This window comes from Natrix helvetica (assembly GCF_964273705.1).
Source record: "Natrix helvetica genome assembly, chromosome: 3".
NCBI classification, from domain to species: Eukaryota; Metazoa; Chordata; class Lepidosauria; order Squamata; family Natricidae; genus Natrix; species Natrix helvetica.
The window spans coordinates 166,785,606-166,808,665 of NC_138549.1; the positions used below are offsets into that span (position 1 = coordinate 166,785,606).

At 43.5% G+C, this 23,060-nt stretch overlaps 1 protein-coding gene across 2 annotated transcripts in view; it reads left to right on the forward strand.

Moving 5' to 3' along the window:
* LSM14B (LSM family member 14B) overlaps nt 1-23,060 on the forward strand; it is a 37,646-nt gene that overhangs the window by 13,240 nt on the left and 1,346 nt on the right. Inside the window, exons 2-9 of one of the 2 annotated variants that reach the window (XM_081948409.1) lie at nt 11,301-11,464; nt 14,031-14,166; nt 15,404-15,520; nt 18,342-18,506; nt 18,635-18,712; nt 19,809-19,970; nt 20,300-20,453; nt 21,288-21,468. In XM_081948409.1, coding sequence (XP_081804535.1) covers nt 11,301-11,464; nt 14,031-14,166; nt 15,404-15,520; nt 18,342-18,506; nt 18,635-18,712; nt 19,809-19,970; nt 20,300-20,453; nt 21,288-21,459 — 1,148 coding nt within the window. In that variant the 3' untranslated portion in view covers nt 21,460-21,468. The remainder of the gene's footprint in view (nt 1-11,300; nt 11,465-14,030; nt 14,167-15,403; nt 15,521-18,341; nt 18,507-18,634; nt 18,713-19,808; nt 19,971-20,299; nt 20,454-21,287; nt 21,469-23,060) is intronic. The other variant, XM_081948410.1, reaches the window with a different exon arrangement.

A 23,060-nucleotide genomic window follows, 5' to 3' on the forward strand; every position in this document is an offset into this window, starting at 1 on the left:
GGAGAGAAAGAAAAAAAAATGTATCTCTGTTATTTCAAGAAGAAAAAAAAAAGGGGAAATAAGAAAAATGGAAAAAGAAAAAATTGCAGACCAAGGAAGAAAAAAAAAAAGAAGGAAAAAATTGTTCAGCGCTTCCAGGCTCCAGGACTTCAAAAAAAAAAAGAAAGAAAGAAAGAAACAACACACGCACCAACTAGAAAAGGGAAAAAGTCATCACATCCCCAGGAGAATAGTATAAACACTTGATGTAATTTCCAAAGTCACTCCAGTTTTCTCTTATAAGTCTTCCAAGATAAGTTTCCAGACCTTACAGCTCCACAAGGAACAGCCTGCAAAAACCATCTGTGTTCCTTGCTTCTTATCAGGTCCTGACCTTGAATAAATGTCTTTTTCTCAAAATAATCCCAGCTGTAGGAATTGGCAACAATGTTTCAAAGTCCGCTAGATGGCAGTGTTAAAGTAACAGTGTTAAAATGTATCCAGTCCCTAGCCCCTCGAAGCGCTGCCTAAAAGAGAAAGTTAAGCTCAGCACAAAGAGGAAAAAAAAAAAAATCTTTCAGGCATTAAAAGGTATATAAGAAAAAAGGCTCTGATAAAGTCGCTTTAAAAAAAAAAGAAAAAATAAGGAAGGGGGAGTTAAAAATAAAGAGAGCTTCAACCGCAATTGTAACAACAGTAATAAAAGTCCCGTCTGGTTTCCAGTAAATAAAAAGGGAAGAACAAAAAGCCCAAATGGTTTCAATTAGCTCTATTCAAACCCGCCGCTAAGTCATCGGTTATTTTCTATTTCCTTTAATCTTCCAAATTAAGAGTGTCCTCTGTATAATTTAAGCAAAAAAGAAAAACTTTCTTCAAGTACTCTCACCAAACCACGGCATGCTTTCTCTCTCTCCTGCTCTTGCTTCACGGAGCCGTCAGCCGCTTTGGCAGCCCGGGGGCTGGCTCCTGACCGCAGGCAAAAAGGGGTTTCACCAGGGTTTCCAGAGACTTTGCGAGTGTCTCTGGGTCCCCCGGAATTTCCCCTTACCTCCCACTGTCTCTTCGGGACAGCTTGGGTCCAATGGACCGTCCAAACGATCAGGATTCAACGGGTCATCTGGAGTAACCAGAAAACCCGTGGTAGCGCAGCGACGTGGCTCCTCCCCTTTCGGGAATTCTGGGAGTTGAAGTCCACAGGACTTAAAGTCGCCAAGTTTGAGAAACACTGATCTAGATGTTGTGTTCTTAAACTAAGTTTGAAATGAATCGTCTATGGAGAGTCTCAGTCATCCAGGTTATGGTTGCCCCAAAGGTGCTTTTTTCAAGAGGCAAACAGACTTTCTTGTTTTTCTTTGAAGACGTTTTGCTTCTCACCCAAGAAGCTTCTTCAGCTCTTGAAATTAATCTTTATTTCTAGAGGGTGTGTGTGATTCTGTATTTTCATCAAAGCTAAAAAAAAGATGGACTTTTTAATAAAGAATATTGCAATTTAGATGTACAAAAATAAGACAGAGTGGCTTTGGGTTTTGGAGCCCTCTGGACCCTGGGGCTTTCCATTTTGGTTCTGAATGGTTGTTGCACTGCCTCAGAACCAGTGTGTAACCTGGTGATCCCCTTGGACACACAGCTCCTGAGAGAGGAGGAAGAGGCAGCCATGCTTAAGAGATCTTTGCACAGCTTTGGGTTGTGTTGTAGGTTGCACCCCTTCCTGGACCAGGAAGGCTGCTCAGTCAGTCATGTCTTAATGACCTCCCAATCGGAGGTTTATAATACATTCTGTATAGGGCTTCTTCTGGCACAGAATATGCACCAAAATCAAAAGTGCTTTTATTATTTGGCACATGCAACATCACTGCTCTGCAAAACTGCATTGGCTACTGGTGTGCTTCTAGGTGCAATTCAAAATGAAGGTAGTCACCTTTAAAGCCTTTCATGGCTTGAGTTTTAAGTGCTCTGGTGGCGCAGTGGTTAGAATGCATATTGTAGGCTAACTCTGCTGACTGCCAGCAGTTCAATTCTGACCGGCTCAAGGTTGACTCAGTTTTCTATCTTTCTGAGGTCATTAAATGAGGACCCAGATTGTTGGGAGGGTAATATGCTGACTGTAGAGGGCGGTAAAGCACTATGAAGCAGTTTATAAGTCTTAAGTACTGTTGCTATTAGGCTGGATTATTTACGAGACCATCTCTCCCTGTTTTTTTCTTTCTGTCCGATCCTGTCTAGCAGTAGTGGCATCCTGTCCCTTAGGGTCCTATCTCCTAAGTAGTGTCAGCTGGAACTCAAGACGAGAGTCCTTTTTGCAGAGGTGCTTGACCTCTGGAATATCATCCCTCCAGAGATTACATTGGCCCCAGATTTGCAAGACCTTGGAGGCTTGGTTCTTTGCAGTAGCCTGGGGTTCTGAACGTGCAATGGTGTCCATTTCCTGTTGTGGCACCCAATGTTTTCTTTTGGCTGCTATGAATTTTATGTGGACTTTTTTTGTATATGGATGTGTTTTTCGTATTAGCTGTATGTCACGTATTTCAGATGAGCAGCCATATAAATCTTGTGAATGAATGCTACAGACCAATTTATTCAAACAGATTGTCATTTTCAAGCTTCTGCAGAATCCTGAAGTTATTTCTTTTTCAGGATTTCATTGACTTTAATGGTAAATCCTTTAAAACAGAGGAAAACTATTTTTCAGGGGAAATCATTGGACTGATTTAATGAGTAGTGGTGAAACACTATACTACTGCTGAGTTGTGCACAGCGCCATTAAAAATTGCCAGTTGGTAATCTTTTGCCTTTTAATATCTAGATCTAACTAGATAAAAATGATGATTGATTATAAAGTAACCTTATAGATTTAGAGCATCTTTGAATTTAAATCTTTTTAATTACTTTATTCATTGCTCTAATATAAAAAATTTTTTCCCAGTCTTCTAGTGTCACTTTGGGAAAGTATCGTAACTTTCCTCTGATGGGATCTGCTGAGGAGATTCTGTTGCTAATGTTTTTCTTGGTCTGTCCTGGATGTGATAATTATGTTTTTACCTGCCTTCAACAAGTAAAGATGGAGTACCCATGATATCAGTCTTCCTAACAGAAGAGGCAATACTATGAGAGCAATAAAGTGTCCTTGACGTAGAATTAAAAATTTTCATTCAGTGACTATTTGTAACTTAAGATGAGCTGAGCAAAGAGACTCACGACCCCTGCTCAAAATTCCAAATGTTGCACTGTCCCCAGTCACATCATTAAAATGAGAGTGTTTGGCAACATGCATGCTCTTGCAACTTTGGGAGTTTGACAACTCCTCTCCATTCATCTAGGGCAGTAGCCCCCAGCTTTTGGGGTACCAGAGACTGGTTTTGTGGAGAGACGTTTTTCTGGGGACTGCAGGGGAGATGGTTTCATGTGCTGGCTGCATCCTGCAGATGGGGCTTTCCTTGTTTGCACTGCCCTGTTTCTGGCATGCCATGGACCGGTGCTGGTCCATAGACCGGAGGGTTGGGGAACTCTGATCTAGAGCCATTGGTGTGCAAGTCTATTTCTTCTCCCTTCTAGTCCCAAGAGGCCTGCGCCTTCTCCCTGCCCCATCTTACCCTGCCCCATCATTTTGCTGGCCAACTTCCTATTCCTGGTCAGCCTTGAGAAAGGTTTGCCTCTGAGGAAGATTGCCTTTGCTAGCTTTCTATCTGAGCCTCACATCCTGGGCACATCTGCCAGTAGCACCAGGAACCCAGGCATGATGGGGCAAGGAGAAAACCCACAGCTCTAGGGAGTTGGCGGAGAGGAGTAGGAGGTCCATGTGCCAATGGCTGAGGCCTCTCAAACCGTGACAGGTTTCTGTGTGCCAGGCCTCCCAAGACTTTCCCCCGAGGCACTCCTGTGCAGTTGCTTAACAACCACAATGGGGAGAATTGGAGATGTAATCGTTAAGTGAGGCTGTCACATGAATGTCTCACTTAATGATCACAATGATTTATGACAAATTCTAGGCTTAATTGTCTTAAGTTGAGAACTCCTGTGCTCTGATTATACTTAGGAAGGAAATACAAGAAGTACTCCTTTAAAAAAGATTGGCTGCATCTGAAGAGTTGTACAGTTGTTAACTGGTACTGAGGCATATTTCGAACATAAAACTAGACCTCTAGCTTTAATTTGGCAGCAACAAATGTGGATGAATGAGGAAGCTTGTCAGTTGTTGTAGTGAAAACAAAGGAATCTCCTGCCATGAGAATGTAGTTCTGCTAATTTAATTCAGTTCAACCTAATATACATGTAATTTTTGTCCTCCCAAAAGCGAATCCTATTATTAGGCTATACATTTTTTTCTGTGTGGAACAACTCTTTGATCTTCCTGTCCAAATGCCATGTTCCTTCTTCCTCTCCCATTGAAAACAACGCAGGTCTTTGGATTGAGAATTACTGTCTTAAAAAATTCCAGCTTTTTTTTTGCTTTCTGTTGAATAAACATTTTGCATTTCTCTCAGTATCAAACTTCCTTGCTAATTGCTCCATTCTGCAGGGGTGGATAGGCATGATTTAAAGAAAACTGAGGGATGAATTACTTCAATATTTGGTTTACTTCTTTCTTCAGCCCCAAATTATATGGTTTCATTCCTACAAGTGAGCAATGTTAGTGAAAAACAAACATTCAAGTATAATTTTGAGTAATTATTTATTTGAAAGAAGAGAGAAACTTAATATGCTTAAATTTTTGGACCACTCAAACAAAACAGCATTGCTGCTTGTATTAAAATGACAGTTGGTCTTACCTGAACTGTTGTTTTAGGAGATTTTGCAGGATTAGCCAGGATTGGGTATTATGATGTCCAATTGGCCTTGAGACAGAGTTAATTTGAAGCCACGCCTCTGTGCTCCTTGCTTCTGGTTCCCAGTTTCAACGAGTCAAGCCCACTGCAACACCTGAAAACAAGTCATAAGGGAACACACTGTACCCCCTGAACTCCCCCAACCCCTGGAACAACGCTAGGGCGGGAACCTGGCTAATCCTGCAAAACCTCCTAAAAGAACAGTTCAGGTAAGACCAACTGTCATTTTCCGGAGGAATTTTGCAGGATTAGCCAGGATTGGGACATACCCAAGTTAACGTCCCTCAGGGGGGGCACTATTGGTCCTGGGCCCCTCATGCGCTACCACCTGTTGTAGCACCCTACTACCAAACGCCGCATCAGCCGATGCAAACACACCTAACCTGTAGTGCCTGATGAAGGGAGATGGGGATGCCCACGTAACCGCCCTGCAAATCTCCACAATAGGCACCTGTGTGGCCCAGGCCGCCGAGGTAGCCGCACTCTTGGTGGAGTGTGCTGTGATGCCCTGGGGCACCGGAAGGTGCTGAACCTCATAGGCCAATGCGATGGCCAGTTTGATCCGTCTCCCTATAGCTGAGGAGGGCACCCTCTCCCCCAGGGAAGAAGGATAAAAGGAAACGAAGAGCGCCTCAGACTTCTGGAGGCCCTCCGTGTGCCTCAGGTAAATGCGCAAGGCACGCCTGACATCCAGCCTGTGCCAAAGATGCTCCCTATCATGAGACGGGTCCGGACAAAAATCCGGTAATACCACCTCCTGCGACCTGTGGAAAAGGGAGTTAACCTTGGGAACAAAAGTCGGACCCAGTTGCAGGACAACCCGATTATTGTGGAATGTACAAAGATCCGGAGATGCGACAGGCTGAGGTGACCACTACAAGGAACACTACCTTAAGGGTTACGAACTTCAGGTCAGCCGTCTCAGAGGTTCGAATGGTGCTCCTGTCATTGCTTGGAGAACCATAGTGAGGCTCCATGTCAGAAACCTGTGGACTACCGGGGGACGGAGATTCCCCGCACCCTTCAAAAACCTCTTAATTAATGGGACCTGGGAAAGTGGAAGGAGCCCCTCTCCCCGAATAATCGTGGAGAGGGCCGCCACCTGTCTTCTGAGGGTGCCATGTGAGAGCCCCCATCCAATCCATCTTGGAGGAACTCCAAGATGTGCAGTACCGAAGCCTCGCGAGGATTCGCTCCCTAGACCCGGCACCACTCTGCAAAGACCCCCCCAGGTGGAATCATAAATCCTAGTGGTGGAACCCTTGCGTGAAGCCTCAATTGGAGATCACCCTCTGTGAAAGCTGGGCGGCCCTTAGGCATTCCCGCTCAATCTCCACACGGCTAGCTGCAGCCATTGTGGCTCGGGATGCACCAGGTTCCTCTGTCTGAGGTCCACATCCCTCCCCGGGATCCTCCACGGGTGTGACACTGACATGCACATTAGGTCCGCAAACCACGCCCGGCGTGGCCAGTAGGGCGCCACTCAGATGAACTCTACTTTCTCTGATATCACTTTCCGAACTACCCCAGGGAGAAGGGGAAGGGGAGGGAAGGCATAGAGCAGGCCCTCCGGCCACAGCATCTGAAATGCGTCGACTCCCTCCGTCCCACGAGCCAGGAACCAAGAGAAGAACCTATCCACCTGAGCATTCTGCGGTGTGGCAAACAGGTCCACCTCTGGATGGCCGAACTGGAGCAGATGGCCTGGAACAGTTTCGAAGAAAGGCTCCACTCCCCGTGGTCGTCCGTGGCCCGACTGAGCTAGTCGGCTTGATGGTTGGCCACTCCTGTGATGTGCTCCGCCCTGAGCGATCGAAGATGCCTCTCCGCCCAGGCGCCGAGTGCCATTGCTTCGGTTCGAAGAGCCCTGGAGTGTGTGCTGCCCTGGAGTTTGACCTCTGATGTGGCAGAAGACGCCACTGGAGCGGCCTCGCGTGTAGACGAGGCCAAGGCACCACGTCTATGCAAGAAATGAATTTCCTCAGCAAGCTGGAGAGCACTACTACAGGAACAAAATGTTGACTTCTAACTTGTCTAACTAAGGCTAACAAACTAACTTCACAGTCGTGGGACAGGAACACCTTCCCCAGCTTAGAGTCTATGATAGTCCCCAGGTGAGGAATCCTGGTGGCGGGAACGAGGGAACTCTTATCTAGGTTAACTGAAAAACCTAACTGCTGTAGTGTGGATACCACCAATGAAATATCCTCCCTCGCCCGCTCAAACGATGCTGCTTGGACTAAGATGTCATCGAGATAGCATTGGACCCTGACAGAGCACTCACGGAGATAAGCCGCCACTGCGACTGGGACGTTAGTGAAGATCCACTGCGCCGACGCCAAGCCAAACGGTATGGCCCTCTACTAATAATGGCTACCTAAATAGGAGAACCTGAGTTACTTACGATGGCCAGGGAAGACGGGGATATGGAGGTAAGCCTCCGTCAGGTCGATGGAGGCCATTAAGTCATTGCGCCTGACCCCCACCAAGATGGATTTAAACGATGCTATCTTGAATCTTCTATAGACTAAATGAAAATTTAGCAGTTTAAGATCCAGAATCGCCCTCCATCCCCCCGAACTCTTCGTAACGACAAAGAGGTTGAAATAGAAACCTGACCCCACTTCGTCCGGTGGAACCGGTTCCACCATCCTAATCTCTTGGAGGTGTCAGATTGCCTGCCTCATGAGAGAGCGTTTGTCTTTACGCTTGGCAACCGAAAACGTCCGAAAGTGGTTTGGCGGAATGGAGGGAAACTCTAGGCGCAGGCCAAATCTGATGGTATTCAGAACCCAGGCGTCAGTGGTAATCTCAGCCCAGGCGTAGAAAACAGAAACAGTCTGCCGCCTATGGGTGGTGTCGCTGTTGACCTATCTGCCCAGGCGGTAGGGACGGCCACCTCCCCCCCAAAAGGGCCTCTTCCCCTGGGGTTGGAACCTAGGCCTATCCCTGGTGTAGTGCCTATCCGACTGCCTATCTGATCTTGGAAAATACCTGCGGTGCTGTGCCTCCTGATCTGATTGATAATAGGACTGCGTCTGAAAGTAAGGCACAGTTTTTTGCTCCGACCTCTTTGCGGGCGTAGGCATGACCTTCTTTTTATTCTTGTCCTCAACGAGGATTGGGTCCAACTGGGTACCGAAAAGGGATCCCCCGGAATAAGGCGATAATGCCAGGTGCAACTTTGCCTTATTCTCCCCTTGCCACCCCCTCAGCCACAGGAGACGTCAGGAGGTCACCGAGGCTGCCATTGCCCTTGAGGCATACTTCATGGCATGCAGTGGCGTCCCCAGAGAATTGTGCAACAGCAACCAGCTTGTTGAGATCTTGATGAGTACGCACCTCAGGTGGAATCCTTTCCTGCATCTGTTGTAGCCAAAGGATAGCCGTGCGGCTGAAGAATGACGCAGAGGCAACTGCCTTGATGGCCCACGCAGAAGACGCATGTTTTACGTAGGGTCAGCTCCGCCTTCTTGTCCTCGGCCTTCAAGTAATCAGCCACATCACCGGACACCACCGTCGACATGAATGCTAATGCCACCACTGGAGAGTCCACTGTGGGCACCTGCAACACCTCAGAGAAACTAGGTTCCATGTTAAAGAGCCTCCTATCACTGCTGCTGGGGTTGGGAAATGTTCCTGGCTTTTCCCACTGCTTTTTAACTACCTCTAGGAACAACTTAGCGTCAGGGATGTCTTCCTTCGTTGGAGGAGGCTCTAAGTAAACTCGATCCTCCGGCTTTTAATCCGGACCACCAGACTTGGCACCTTCTGTCTCACCCAGTTGCGCTGTGGCCCTGGCCTTGCGCAACAGTGACTTGAACAAATCCGGAGGAAACAGACCAGAGCATGCTGGTGCCTCAGGTTTTGAGGGATCCTCATCATCAGACATATCTTCCTCTCTCTGAACCTGATCCCCCACATGGAACCCTTGCTAGACAGAGAAGGAGAAACAGGCTGGCGCACCTCCAAGAGGGAAGGCCTCGGCCTGGCCTGAGCAGTGGCACCCCCCTCCCGGACCTTTGCCACCATTGCAGGTCGCACAGACCCCTTCTATAACCCAGCAGAAATTCGATGTGAAATTGCAGAGGAGATAAACTTCCGAATGCTTGCTGGAAGCTGTTCCATGTCTCTAACAAAGGAATCCTCCTCCTCTTGTGCACAGCCTTCAGACTGTGGAGCAATGATGGCCTGATGGGACTATCCTCCCTGCCCCCCCTGCACTGAAAAGGATCCCTTAGATAGGTGCCCTGTCCCACCATGGAGAGTGGGGGGGAATGTGAAATGTCCCTGAGATACACTGGGGAATCCCCCCTGTGAGGAGACCTAGACCTGGATCTAATGGGCGATCTAGACCTCAAGGGAGAACTAGGCCTACCCCTCTGTTCAGCCCTGGACACCTGCTTTTCCAGGACCCTGTGCCTCCTTTCCTCATCCTTCTGCAAGGCCTTGGAGGATTTTCCAGCTGCTGCAGTTTTTCGCAGTCTCACAGAGGCTGTGGGCTTCACTCGGGCCCCACTGGAGGTCCCCTCCCCAGGGGACAATGGGGGGAATCCGGCCTCTCCTCTGCATCTGCCATGGCACCAGGTCAGGGCTCCACCAGGCTCAGCCCACCAGAAACAGCAGCGACCAAAAAACAGCTTCCCCCAATCACTCACGGCCTCAACGCGACGAAATCAGCCTCTGGTAGACCTTTCCTGCCCCTTTTGCAAGCTGTGCGGCTGCCGGTAGCACCACGCAGCGCGCCACACAGCTTGTCCCGTTGTCCCTCGCTGTCCTGCGCCGCTCAGGGCCTCCTGGCGTCAATCTGGGCCTGCAGGGCCTTGCCGCTGCCACCGCTGCATAAAAGATGGCCACCCAGGAAGGCAGGGATGAAAACGAGGCCCAGCCCATGCGGCCCGCAGGAATTGAGCCCCGCAAATGGCCGCCATAATGGCATCCTGCCTCTAAAACCCCAAGAAGCAACTTTTAAATCCCTTACCGGCAGCCGGGAGCGAGCCACCCCAAGGGGAGGCTTCCAGGTATCAGATGGAGGCAAGGGGAAGAAGGCAGGGAGAAGGAATTTGCAGGATGGCACTGGATTGTTTTTGGAAAAATCGGGAACCAAAAGCAACCTGACTTTCTTCGGCCAGACAGAGTTGAAACTGGGAACCAGAAGCAAAGAGCACAGAGGCGTGGCTTCAAATTAACTCGTGTCTCGAGGCCAATTGGACATCACAATACCCAATCCTGGCTAATCCTGCAAAATTCCTCCAGAAAACAGTGTTGTTCTATCCTCATTTAATACATTTATGTAGTATTTTTTAATAAGTATTTCCAGCCAGTTCAATTTTTTAAACATGATATTATAAGCAAAATATTTATTGTTCAGGAAGAAAAAAATAATGTAAAGCCTTTGGAAAATGAAATGTCTGTCTAATCCTGAAAACATATTGGATAGATATGCTTTAAAATGCTTAGTGTAAGACCATAATTGTACATAGTCCTTGATATACAATAGTTGATTCAGTGACCATTCGAAGTTACAGTGGCACTGAAAAAAGTGACTTATGACCATTTTTCACACAGCCGTTGTAGCATCCCTATGGTCACGTGATCAAAATCTGGACGCTTGGCAACTGGTTCATATTTATGATGCTTGCAGGGTCCTGGGATCATACGATCACCTCCTGTCACCTTCTGACAAGCAACGACAATGGGGAAGCTAGATTCACTTAACAGCTGTATTATTAACTTAACAACTGCAGTGATTCACTTAAGTGTAGCAAGAAAGGTCATAAAAGGGGGCAAAATTCACTTAACAGATGTCTCACTTAGCAACAAAGATGTTGGACTCAATTGTGACTGTAAGTCAAGGACTACCTTCTGTCATTTAATATATACTCTCAAAATACGGCTTAAAAATAAATCACATTCTATCAGCGTAAGTGCTGGATAAGCTTCTTGGAGAGAACCTTAAACAGGACACCCAAGATGTCCTGTCACTCGGCCACAATTTGTCCCACCTCATGGATGGGGGAGGATACATGGAAGAGAAATAAGTTTCTTCCATTACTCTTTGGATTAGGATAACTGGAGAAATTATCAGTTAATATATTTTCCTTCGCATGAGTTATCTGAGATCCAAAGCAACAATACAGTGTAATGGAAAGAGAGACAAAGAGGCAGTCTTTAATATTGGTCAACAAGTGCTAACAACTTGGACCACTCAGTAGCCAGGTCAGTCAGTATAATTTCTTTAAATAATACTAACTTGCGCTGTTGATGTTACCTAGTTTGGTAATGAAATGCCTGCAAGAAAACCACCAAGCTCAGAGAGGGCCAAGGACCTCACAGTTCAACCCTGAACTACAAGTACTTTCTTCTATGAATACTAACTCCTATTTTGAGAATTGATAACGTAGCTCAAAGCACATAGCCAAAAAGATAATATGTATATAAAAATGGTGTGAAACAGGTATCGAGTTCAAGTACTAATGCTTAAGTGTTTCTTCAAAGTGCGCTCGTTTGGAACAGAAGATCGTCCCACAGACCGCCCTGCTCCTCCGAGGGAAGAAGTTTATGAATATATCATCTTCCGAGGGAGTGACATTAAAGATATCACTGTATGTGAGCCTCCGAAAGCACAGCATAATCTGCCCCAAGATCCTGCTATTGTCCAAGTAAGTAATTCCATTTGTAACAGATAAACACTTCACCTAGTATTTCTTTGGGAATGTCGAACAGTAGAAACCACCCTTAGAAGGCATATATAAATTCAACTGGGCCTATTGATAAATTATAATTCAGTAAGAATGACTCTATTGTTGCTTGTTATCTTTTCTAAGATTAAATTAGTATCATAGCTTTCCGTTAAATATAGTGCTCAAAGACAAGAACAATAGAAGTGTAAGTGAAGTAGGGAGTGAAAAACGAACACAAACAGCTCAACCACAGTAGTGTATTAATAATCTTATTAAGACCTGTTTATTCGCTCTAGCACAATGATAGCAGAAATGGAAACAAAAATGGAATAACAAACTTCTTGTTATTCCAAAACACTAGGGTGTGATTAGGAAAATTGTAGCAATAGCGCCTAGACTTACATACTACTCCACAGTGGTTTACAGAGTCAGCATGTTGCCTCCAACAATCTGGGTCCTCATTTTATCGATCTCAGAAGAATGGAAGGCTGATTATCTCACCCATTTCCACCAAGCATGTCCCCAGTTGTGATGGTATGAATGGGGTCCTCCCCCAATGAATTTACAACTCGGACAGAGCCTAATGGGGAAATATTTTCAGTAGCTTGACTAGAGCAGGTTAGTGAGTCATTTGTAACATGGAAATTGGGTGTTCCCTATCCTTGGCTAATGCCAGTCTTTGGCCAGTGTTTCTGTCTGAACTCATTTGAAAAATAGCTCCTGGTAAAGATTTTACTTGGAAAACCTGATGTATCTAGGGCATATTTCCACACAGCCATTCTCTGCAAATTGGTTTGGTTAGAGGTTAGACCTCCTAGTCTTATTTAAACAAAAACAGTACTAGCCATTTAAAAAAATCTGAACTTTCAGGTTTGAGTACAGATGTACAGTATGTTGGAGTTCCCTTGTTTTAGGAGCATAGAAATGAAAACGGGAAACAAATAACCTCCTGAGTTTTAAGGTTTTTCAAATGTTTTGTCTACTATTTGACTAAGTTGCTATTGTTTCCAGTATGCTAATAATTTCAGATATTACTTGTTTTACACTCCATGATAAATTAGCCATAGTTAATAAACTCTGATGGCCGTTTAAATCTAAAATATAATGACACTTTATGTACAATGCTTACTGAGGTCAGCTTAAAATCTACCAAACTGCATTTCCATAAGAATACCCTTAGTTAGTGTTCCTCTTGGATTCTTTTTTTGTGGTTTAATCTGTTGTGATACCTAATCCATTTGATTAATTTATGCTTTAGTATATTGAAATAAACCAGAAAATGGGTAAAGTTTGTGCCAACATTAAGTACGCTTTATGAGCGCAGTCAACATGAAGTGTTTCACTTTTAGTTTAACTACTGTTAGCCATGTTTTAGGATTTACTCATTTCCAAACATTGATATTGAAATGGGAGTTTAAGGTGAAATCCATCTGATCTGTTCTAAACATAATGGCAGTACTGATCTTAGACATATTTGGTTGAAATGCATTTGTATTCAATCGAGTGTTATTTCAAATCTTAAGACTACCTCTCTCCCTCCAACAATGGGAAAATTATTAAATTAATAATTAACAGCATGTGGGCCTTTTCTGATTTGCTGCCTGGCTAGTGTGATGGAACCACAGTGTAGTTTTATACAGACGTTTGACCGCTATCTCTGAATGCTTGGCCAGTGCACTCCTGTTCAAAAATTAGAACCTAGGACCCAAAAATGAAACACATTGAGGATTGGTGATTTAAGAGATAAATAGTAATGGACACATTAAAAACTAAAATTTTGTAAATCTATCAATGGGCAAAAAGTGTCCCTCTAAAAAAAACAACATTATTAACATTATATAGCACTAGGTTTTGAAGGAGATGGTGAGACAGTAAGATCTATTCTCATGACTATGATTTGTGAAGACTATAGCAGCTGGCTTTCACTAAGACATTCAGGGTGCCTTCAAATCAGTCTTGACTCCTGGTAGCTGCCTGGATGAGTCCCTGTAGTTTTCCTGGTTTGGGGAAGTAGTTTGCTATTGCCATCTTCCTAAGGTTGAGAGTGAAGGACTGGCGTAGAACCTTCCAGATGACTTCCTATCTAAGGCAGAACTAGAATTCACAGCCTCCCAGTTTCTAACCACTACCCCAACTGTGGCTCTCTTTATGAAGATGATAATACATAATTCGGGTTAAGGTTGTCTGATTTTCATCTTCAGCTTCATGTGAAAAATTTGGGAGTATTATACAGCTGACTGAATCTTTCCTCACTTGATTTGTTAAACTGATGGTTACAAAGATTTTCCCTTTTTCCTCATGATACTGTTCATTTCACAACATCATCAGATTTAAAGTTATCGACCAGATGTTATGCTGCCTGCCGGCGTGATATTAAACATAATTAGCAGCCACACCACTTTAGCTTCTTCAGAAACCATGATTAAATCAACAGTGGCCTAATGTGTTAATCTTTGCATTTCTTAGAGCATATAAGAAATTTGTGGACCGTCATCCATACTGTTTTCTTCATTTTGCTAATTGTCCCACATTCACTTCTTTTCAGTCATCTCTGAGCTCTGCGTCTGCATCTTCTTTTCAACCTCATGTGCCTTATAGTCCTTTCAGAGGGATGTCATCCTACAGTCAGCTTGCCGCCAATTCTTTAATTGGCCAACAATATGCAGCATCTCTTGGCTTAGGTGAGTAACAAAGACCTTTCTGTTGCTGAGATGATCAGTCTCTGGGCTGCGCTATTTAATGGTGGGCTACATGTCTGCAGAGAATATTTTTCTGAGGGAGAAGTACATATTGTTGAATAAGGAAAGCATTTTTAAAAAATAATTTGTATCAAAGTATTGCTGGAAAACATTTCATTATATAACTCTCTAGTCTGAAGACATCCCACCTTGGCACCGACTGATACATAGAGTGGAGAATTAGACTTAAAGATAGGTTGAATTTGGACCTTTTCTAAGTTGAAAGCAAAGCTTTGCAAAAACTAGTGTTTAAACTTTAACTTTACTGGTTTTAAACAAGGTTCTTAAGTGAAGTTTGTTCAACTAACCCACTTTTAGACAGGCTACTCACTAGGTGGTATACGTGAGTAAAATGTACAAAGTAATGAATATCAGTTGAACACTTATTAGGATTCCTTCCTCTTTTCAGTGCATCTGAGCAGTTACTCTTTGGGGTTTTTTGTAGGGGTATATGAGTGTTGGACTCTATTTTCTACATGAACACTATTTTTGGAAACACCTAGGGTAGATTCTGAGCAGTGAGAAAATTAAGGGTTACTCATATATTTGTTCAGAAAAAATAAATTATTCAGTGTTAAATTACATATTAATTTTTTTCTCCATTTCTTCATTTCTGTCACTTATTAAAGCATGTCTGCATAAAGTTAGCATATGATGTGTAATATATATCTGATGGTGAACAACTTAACAGGATCTGTCTTGCTCCCTGGTCAAATTCTTCCACGTTTCAGAACTTTTAAGAATATGTTCGCTCAGGGGTGTTAAAATCAAGGCCTGTGGCCAAATTTGGCCCACGGGGCCACCCTGGAAATGGCGAAGGACCAGCGCACGGTGCCTCTGCCAGCGAAAATGGAATGTGGGAGGGCCATGTGCGGGCTCTGTTTTTGGCTGGGACAGCCTCTTGCAACCCTCTGCCAGCCGTTCATGGCCCTCTCTGGCTCCGTTTTTGCTGGCAGAGGGCTGCAGGACATCAAGCTGGACGCACCCACCCCAAATATGCCCACTTGCCTCCCCCAAGGCCAAACACAACCTTGATGCGGCCCTCAACGAAATCGAATGTGACGTCCCTGTGTTAGCTGCTTAAACCTTCTCTCCTCAGTCATCTGGATGTCAGTACTGCCGTGTGTCTCACCAGTCTCCTCCTCTGCTTTTTCTTCTCCTCCCTTGTCTGTCTTTCTAGAGAAGCTGGTAAGCCCTCCAGCATCAGCAGCTGCTTCCAGTCCTAGCACTTCTTCATCTCCTCAGCCAGTTTCAGAGCCTGACTTGTCATCAGAGCCACATCTGCTGTCTTCTAAGGGTAACAGCAGCTTGAGGATTCCAAGTATTAGAAGAATTGCATGGTGTTTGCAGAAGCTTTGGTTTTTTTTTTAAACCCCCCTTTCTTCTCCCCAAACAGAGTAACATATGCAAGAATTACCACAGTAGTTTGTTTCTGAGAGACTTGGTGCCCCTGCTCCAGGTATCAGATGGGTAGATGAACAGGAACTTGGTTCTTAGCCACTCATTTAACATTCTGAGGTGAAAACTTAGACCAGGGGTGTCCAAACTTGGGAACTTTAAGACTTGTGGACTTCAACTCCCAGAATTACCCAGCCAGCTATGCTGGCTGGGGAATTCTGGGAGTTGAAGTCCACAAGTCTTAAAGTTCCCAAGTTTGGACACCCCTGACTTAGACTGAAGGGATAGTGCAGGGTGGAGCCAGAAAAATTTGGGAGCGTAAACACATGGAGAATGAGCTGTTGCAGATTTGGAAGACTTCCACTTTGCAAAAAGTCCTACCTGTGTAAGTAAGAGAGGTGGGGGGGGGGGGAGAGATACAAATTAAAGCTGGGAGAAAATTATTCTCATAACATTTAGTATATTGGCAAATAATAAGACATCCACAAAGCAATCCATTTTACCTGGGCATGTTTTACGTTTGGTAAAACAGTTTCCCCAGATAAATTCTGGCCTGTTGAATCCTGCATCCTGATTAGTTGATGGGCTGGCAGTTTGCTCTTGCTTGAATTCTGTGGCAAACGTGTGAGGCCAGGGTTCAGCAACGGTAGGCAGAAGGAGAGGATATGGAGCAGTCTCGTATTTTGAATGTTTCTATAGTAAAATGTTCTTCAGGGCGTTGCGCTTCTTGTTTTCCTCAAGTGATTGTATTGTTTCTTCAATGCTTTCTGAATGCATTTTTGTGCATTTTCTTGAATCGCCTTGAGCGTAGTTAACACTTGGTGGGGGTGGCATTTTCTTCACACTTCCTTTTGAATTTCGGATTATCTAAAGCAGAGATGGAGGAATAACTATTTGAAGTTGCAAATCTCCTCAGAATCATATTTGTGTGAGTGGCTTTTAAGGAGTAAGAGAAGTATTCTGAATCTCTTGGATATTCAGAAAGGGTAATGCTATTTTGTCAGCTTGCCATCTTAGAAGTTAATTTGCAGCTCTAGAATTTTTTTTTCAACTTCAGGGCCACTTAAAAAATACTTGTAGTGAAATATGTGTGCCTGTAAGCATATACCTACACAAATCGGAATTCATGGTTCAGATCTAATTTTCAATTATTTAGTTACAAAGTGATCGGACTTTATCTTACTGTGGAAATGTGTATCTCTGTATGATTGCCTATTGTGTGAGTTAGTTTCAAATACAGTTACGGTGTGGTGTTTTTGTTTTAAAGATATATGGGACCCACACAAGGTTTATGGATGATTCTATTTTTTATATAATATGTTTTATCGTATTTTATGTTTCAATCAGCATCACAGAGGAGACGAACCTAATCATAGATCAAAAAGAAAGAGTTATATATTCCGTTAACTGAATTTTGCAGTTGAAGAACTACAGGAATTCATGTACCTGCATGCTTTATTTTTCTTCCAAAACAGAAGCTTCATGTGTCCTTAGAAGGACCCTTGACTTTGCCGTGCTTCTGTTTCCTTCACAACTGCTTCTTGCTGTTCTCAGGGTTAAATAGCCAGAAAACAATACTAGCTATAAAGTTTAATATTTGTCAAGAGGACTTGTCAGCTCCTTGAGATAGATCAGGTCAAGAAACAATCTCTGAACTATTGTAGCTGCTTTTCTAAGTCTTTACTGGTTCATTCCTCCCCCTCAAAGGCTTTTCATACCTTCCTGAGGTCAACTCAGGCACGTAGGCTGAAAGATTGTCTCTTTCCTCATGGAGGCTTTGTTGAGTTTTCTTTGATAACAAATTTCTCACAGCTGTTCTAAATTTTGCATGTTTGAGTGGAATGACTTCCAAATGACTCATTTTGGTACTTATATTAGAAAATATTTTCTCAGGTAAACTGATAATCAGGCCAAAGTTTTTCTGAAACACACCAATTCTGATGAAAGTTGGAATGTGTGCTCTCCCAGGAAAAACTATGTTTTCCATTGAACCCAAATTATTATGGAATGTTTAGATTGGCTGCTTTTAACTTGTAGACTTGCTGCTGGATGGACAGGTCCAATCTGCTAGCAAATCCCACAAGTCTGTTGGTATGCTTTAATATTGGTATCTTTGAGTTTTGCTACTAGCTGCCTGGGTCAATATGGAGAGGAATCCATGGTCATAATCACCTGACAATTGAGCAGCTAACCTTTGTAAATGTGGGTACATTCATGTGTCATTTTGAGCATTGTTACTTGTTTGGTTTCAGCTTAGCATGTGGATTTACAGTCAATTGTAACTTAGTCAAAAGAACACACTTCAGCTTCTTTGTGATGTGTCAACCAGATCTTCCAATTATGTCAGTACTCGCAATTTCTGTGTGAAAGAGAGCGTTGCTTTCAGGTTTTCTTCCCAAAGATTCAGAGGGTGTGATTTTCATCTAAATCTGAGAACCCATCTGGCTTGGTGTGAAATACGCGCAGTACTTATTTCAAATAACCTGTTGAAATTTGCTACTTATTCGGGAAGTAGGGAAATTGAATTTGTGCCTTGTGGCACCTCCATCGGTGCAGTGTTTTTGATCAGTGGCTAACGCTCCCTAAAGTAAGCCTCTTTCAGGAGGAGATTCTATTTCAAAACCTTTTGACAGGATTGAGGGGAGCCGAGGCCTCTGAGCACAAATCAAGTTTGGTCCGAACAGTTGCAGGGCTTACTGACGTTGCTTGGTTTCTCTCAGGTGCTGCTTTTCCATCCGTTCATTCAGTGCGCAAAAGTCCGATGGTGGAGCAGGCTGTTCAGACTGGCCCGCTGGATAACAGCTTGAATCCCAAAAAGGCAGTCAAAGCTCCTCCAGCAATTCAACGCAACACACGTCAGATTCAGCAGAATCACAAGACAAATGGTACTGAAATCTTTTTCTTCAGACAATATGCCAGTGTTTTAAATTAATAGTAATTGGAACTACCATCTGCTGTTTCCTTTCAGCATCTTGGCTCTATGGAGTGAACGGTTTTTCCTATTTTGTCTTAGATATAGTTAACCCACCACCTGTGCAAACGCAAGGGCAGGTGAATGATGAGAATAGAAGGCCCCAGAGGAGGAGATCAGGTATGTTACCTGATTGTAAATTGTCCAAAGTAATTTAATTTAATTCTTTAAAGCAACTGAATTGCCTCTTTGGCGTTACTGCTGTAATGCAACCTTTCATAGAAGAATCAAGATTAATTGCTCCTAATTAATTCATTATACTCCTACTTCAGTTGAAGGCTAAAAGAGTTCAACAGCTCTATGCACGAAAAACTAAAAGAATTACAGTGAAAGGACATTGGTATAATAGTCTACAAGGATCTGAAGTCTTATGGAGTGATATGACTTTAGCAGCATTAGCCGAGGAAGCTGTGCTGGTCTAGGAGAAATATTTCAAATCTAAGTAAAAATTTAAAATGAATGAGAATGCAAGAACTTACTTCTGTAAAGTTCCATAGAGTAGAAGTTAAGCAAAATATTTATTCATTAAATAGAATTATTTTTCACTATGTTTCAATACAGGTAGCTCTCAACTTATGACCAGAATTGAGCATAAAATTTCCATTGTTAAGACAGTTGTTAAGTGAGTTTTGCCTCATTTTACAACCTTTCTTGCCACAGTCATTAAGTGAATCAGTGTAGTTGCTAAGTTAGTAACACAGTTGTTAAGTGGATCTGGCTTCCCCATTGACTTTCCTTGTCTTAAGAGCACAAAAGGTGGATCACATGACCCCAGGATACTGCAAGCTACATAAGTACATGCCAGTTGCCAAGCATCCAAATTTTGATTGTATGACCACGGGGATGCTGCAACAATCATATGTGTGAAAAATGGTCATAAGTCACTTTTTTCAGGGCTGTTGTAATTTTGAACGGTCACTAAGAGTATGGTTGTAAATCGAGGACTATCTGTATAAACAAGATTCAGAAGCAACATTTCCTGAAGTTTCTGATTTGATGGAAGTCTTCTGCTGAGTGTATTCATGCCAGTCAGGCATTAATAGAATGAGAAGTACCAGATCAGCCAGCTTGCTGGCATCACTTCTGTGGCATTCAAATGTGATTGAACAACACAGCATCATGCATTGCCTTGAGCAAGGAGCATGTGAGGTCAAGCCTTGCTTTGTCTAAAATTAAAATGAATTCTCACTCGAAGATTGTAACATCTTTTGTTTAGGAAATCGAAGAACTAGGAATCGCTCCAGAGGACAGAATCGACCAGCTGCCGTGAAAGAGAATACAATCAAGTTTGAAGGTGACTTTGATTTTGAAAGCGCCAATGCACAGTTCAACCGAGAGGAATTGGATAAAGAATTCAGGAAGAAACTTAATTTCAAGGGTTAGTATTTTGGCTGTTTCTTGTATTCCAAACTCACGCACACACCCCTCCTTGGTGTGGATGAAAAAAATATATCCAGTACAGGGGTCTCCAAACTTGGCAATTTTTAAGACTTGTGGGCTAACTCCCAGAATTCCTCAGCCAGCACTTGTGGACTTTCAGAATTCATCAGCCAGCCATGTTAGCTGAGGGATTCTGGGAGCTAAAGTCCACAAGTCTTAAAATTGCCAAGTTTGGAGACCCCTGATCTAGTAACAGTATAACTTGTTTTTATATACGCACATTTAAAATAATGATTCCTTCTCTCTCCCCCCTCCCCCTCCCATCAGATGATAAAGTTGACACCGGAGAAGAGAAGGGAGAGCCTCCTGTGGCTGCTGAAAACTGTGATGGCAACCCAGATGAAGAACAACTGGGACCCAACTGTTATTATGACAAAACAAAATCTTTCTTTGATAACATCTCATCAGAACTGAAGTCTAGGTAACAGAACTCTAGCAGCTTTATTTTATCTCTTAACACTAATTATGTCAGTTTAATATTGTTTTTGCCTGCTATCCTGGTATATTGAGCAGAAATTGGCTTTTCAGCAATGTCCTCAATTCTACAGTCCCTGGTCCTTTTCCAGTTGCAAATGAATATGTTTCTCAGTTTTGTACTATAGTGTAGATTTTACCTACAGCCCTTCCCAGATTATTTGAAACCATGCTTGGAAAGTTCTAAAAGCATTTTTTAAAGTCTCTAAAGTACTCTGCAGTACTAAAGGTTTAAAGTTTGGTAAGCAGTCATTGATGGGGATGAGGAAGAAATCTGAGACCAAAAGAACTTGATCAACCAAAAACTTTTTAGAAATCCTTGGATTTGAGCCTTAATCTCATTTTTGTGTGATGGGAGTCCAAAATGTTTAGAAACTCTACTCTTTGGGGCTCTTGATATCCTTGTTTAACTTTTACCAAGTTCTGTCTTCAGTTAAGATTTTAATGATAGAGGGAAGCAGAAAAAAGTCAAATGTATATAACATATTTTTGGCAGAAACTTAATTTACAAATACGGCTGCTTGGTTAATGAATCCTTTATGCCTAATCCATCCTTCTGAATTACTTGATCTACGTGTTTTGGAAATCTCAGCCATAGCAATATGATTTGGAATAATTTATAATCATAAAGCATATTTTATAGGATATTTTGTGACAGTCTTTTGTATGGGAAATGATGCTAAGACTTTAGTCTCAGTCTTTGTTTGAGACAAGAGTTTTACAGCAGGAAGTTCAAGAAAACTGAACTGTAACAGGAAAACTGGTTACTTTTCTTCTTTAGTTCACGGCGTACAACATGGGCTGAAGAACGGAAGCTGAACACAGAGACCTTTGGTGTTTCTGGGCGATTTCTCCGTGGCCGCAGTTTTCGTGGGGGATTTCGTGGTGGAAGGGGGTCTGGAGCTGTGCGGCGAAATCAGGCTACTTCCAGAGTTGGCACTGGAAGAGTTTGAATTCTGCAGGCAAGTTACAAAATTTAAGTATTTTAGGTTCGTCTTTCTTGGAGCAGCTGGTATAAATAAAGAAAATTAAATGGTTTGCTTATAATGAGTCTGTTCCTCAAAACTAACTGAATAGACTCTTTGGGGGTATTTAAAGTAGTGAAATATTTGCTTTTACGGTATTGCAAGCTTTTCTCATGGGCAGAACTTTTTAAGGGTTTTGTAATCCTCAATTTATGACCGTAATGGAACCTTACGGTTATAAGTTTTTGATGGTCATAAAGTGGACTGCCTGATTTTATGACCTTTTTTGGGGGTGATGGTTAAGTGAATACATGGTTGTTAAGGAAACCACTGCTTACTACAGGACATTTTATGCCAAAAGAAAATGGCAGGTTTTGGTGGAAATATCATATCATAGTTGCATGACCGTGGGATGCTCCAAATGGTCAGAAATGTAGGCCAATTACAAGGCACCCAAAATGCAATCACGTGATGGAGTGAGGGTGGCCATCGGATCTTTATAACCAGGTTTTACTTGTAACTTTTGGGACATCTGCTGTAGCTTGTCAGTCAGTCACTTAAGTGACCAGTCATAAGTGGAGGACTACCTGTACCTAGTTAGCCTTTAGAACTTAAAATACTTTCAGTGTACTTTTAAAGTGATTTCAAGCAATCAAAACAGAGTTGGAAGGGACCTTGAAGGTCTTCAAGTCCAACCCCCTGCTCAAGCAAGAGAGTCTATACCAGTGGTGGGCAACCTTTTTTTTCAACTGAGCCAAATCTCGCCAAAACCACGATTGAAATTTATTTTGAGAGCCACATTTTTAAAACCGAAAATACATAGGATGGTACACTGTTTTTAGTTTCAATAAACTCTGGCATTTGAAGCACACAAGTCTTAAAGCTGTCAAGTTACAAGATCCTTGCAGGGTAACGCAGGGCCCAACTCAGGTGCTCCGAACGGAGGGGGAGGCGCCGCTGCCATAGGCGGGGGCGCCGGCGGGAGCTTTGGCGGCTTCACCTCTGCCGCAGCGTCGGGTGCTGTTAGAGGAGGAGGAGGCAGCAGCAGATATTCTGGTAGCGGCAGGGGCTTTACTTTAGCTGCAGCGCCGGGTGCAAGCAGCTAGGATTGGCCGCTCAAAAGGCAACCAACAAAAGCCACTTTCCCAGAGGGGGGGGGGCTGTTGGAAGAGGGAAGTTGCCAGCCGCAAGCAGCTAGGATTGGCCACCCAGAAAGGACCTCCTCCCCGGGCTTGCTTTTCTGGCGTCAGTCGCCCTGCGCTCACCAAAACAAGTCCGGGGAGGTCCTTTGTGGGCGGCCAGTTCTAGCAGCCGCGCACCTTAGAGGGAACAGTGGGAGGGAGGGGAGCGGGCGCCTGGCACACAGAAGAGCCGCATTAAAATGTGCAAAGAGCCGCATGTGGCTCGCGAGCCGCGGCTTGCCGACCACTGGTCTATACCATTTCAGACAAGTCTGGGAATTGTAAACACCCAATGCCCTCCAATTCTCCTGTTTTTACTTGTCCCATATGCCTCCACCATGCCTTTATTATTCATTTGAAGTAAACAAGCGTCCAGCAGAGCAAGGTAAATAAATAAAAAGAGTCAAC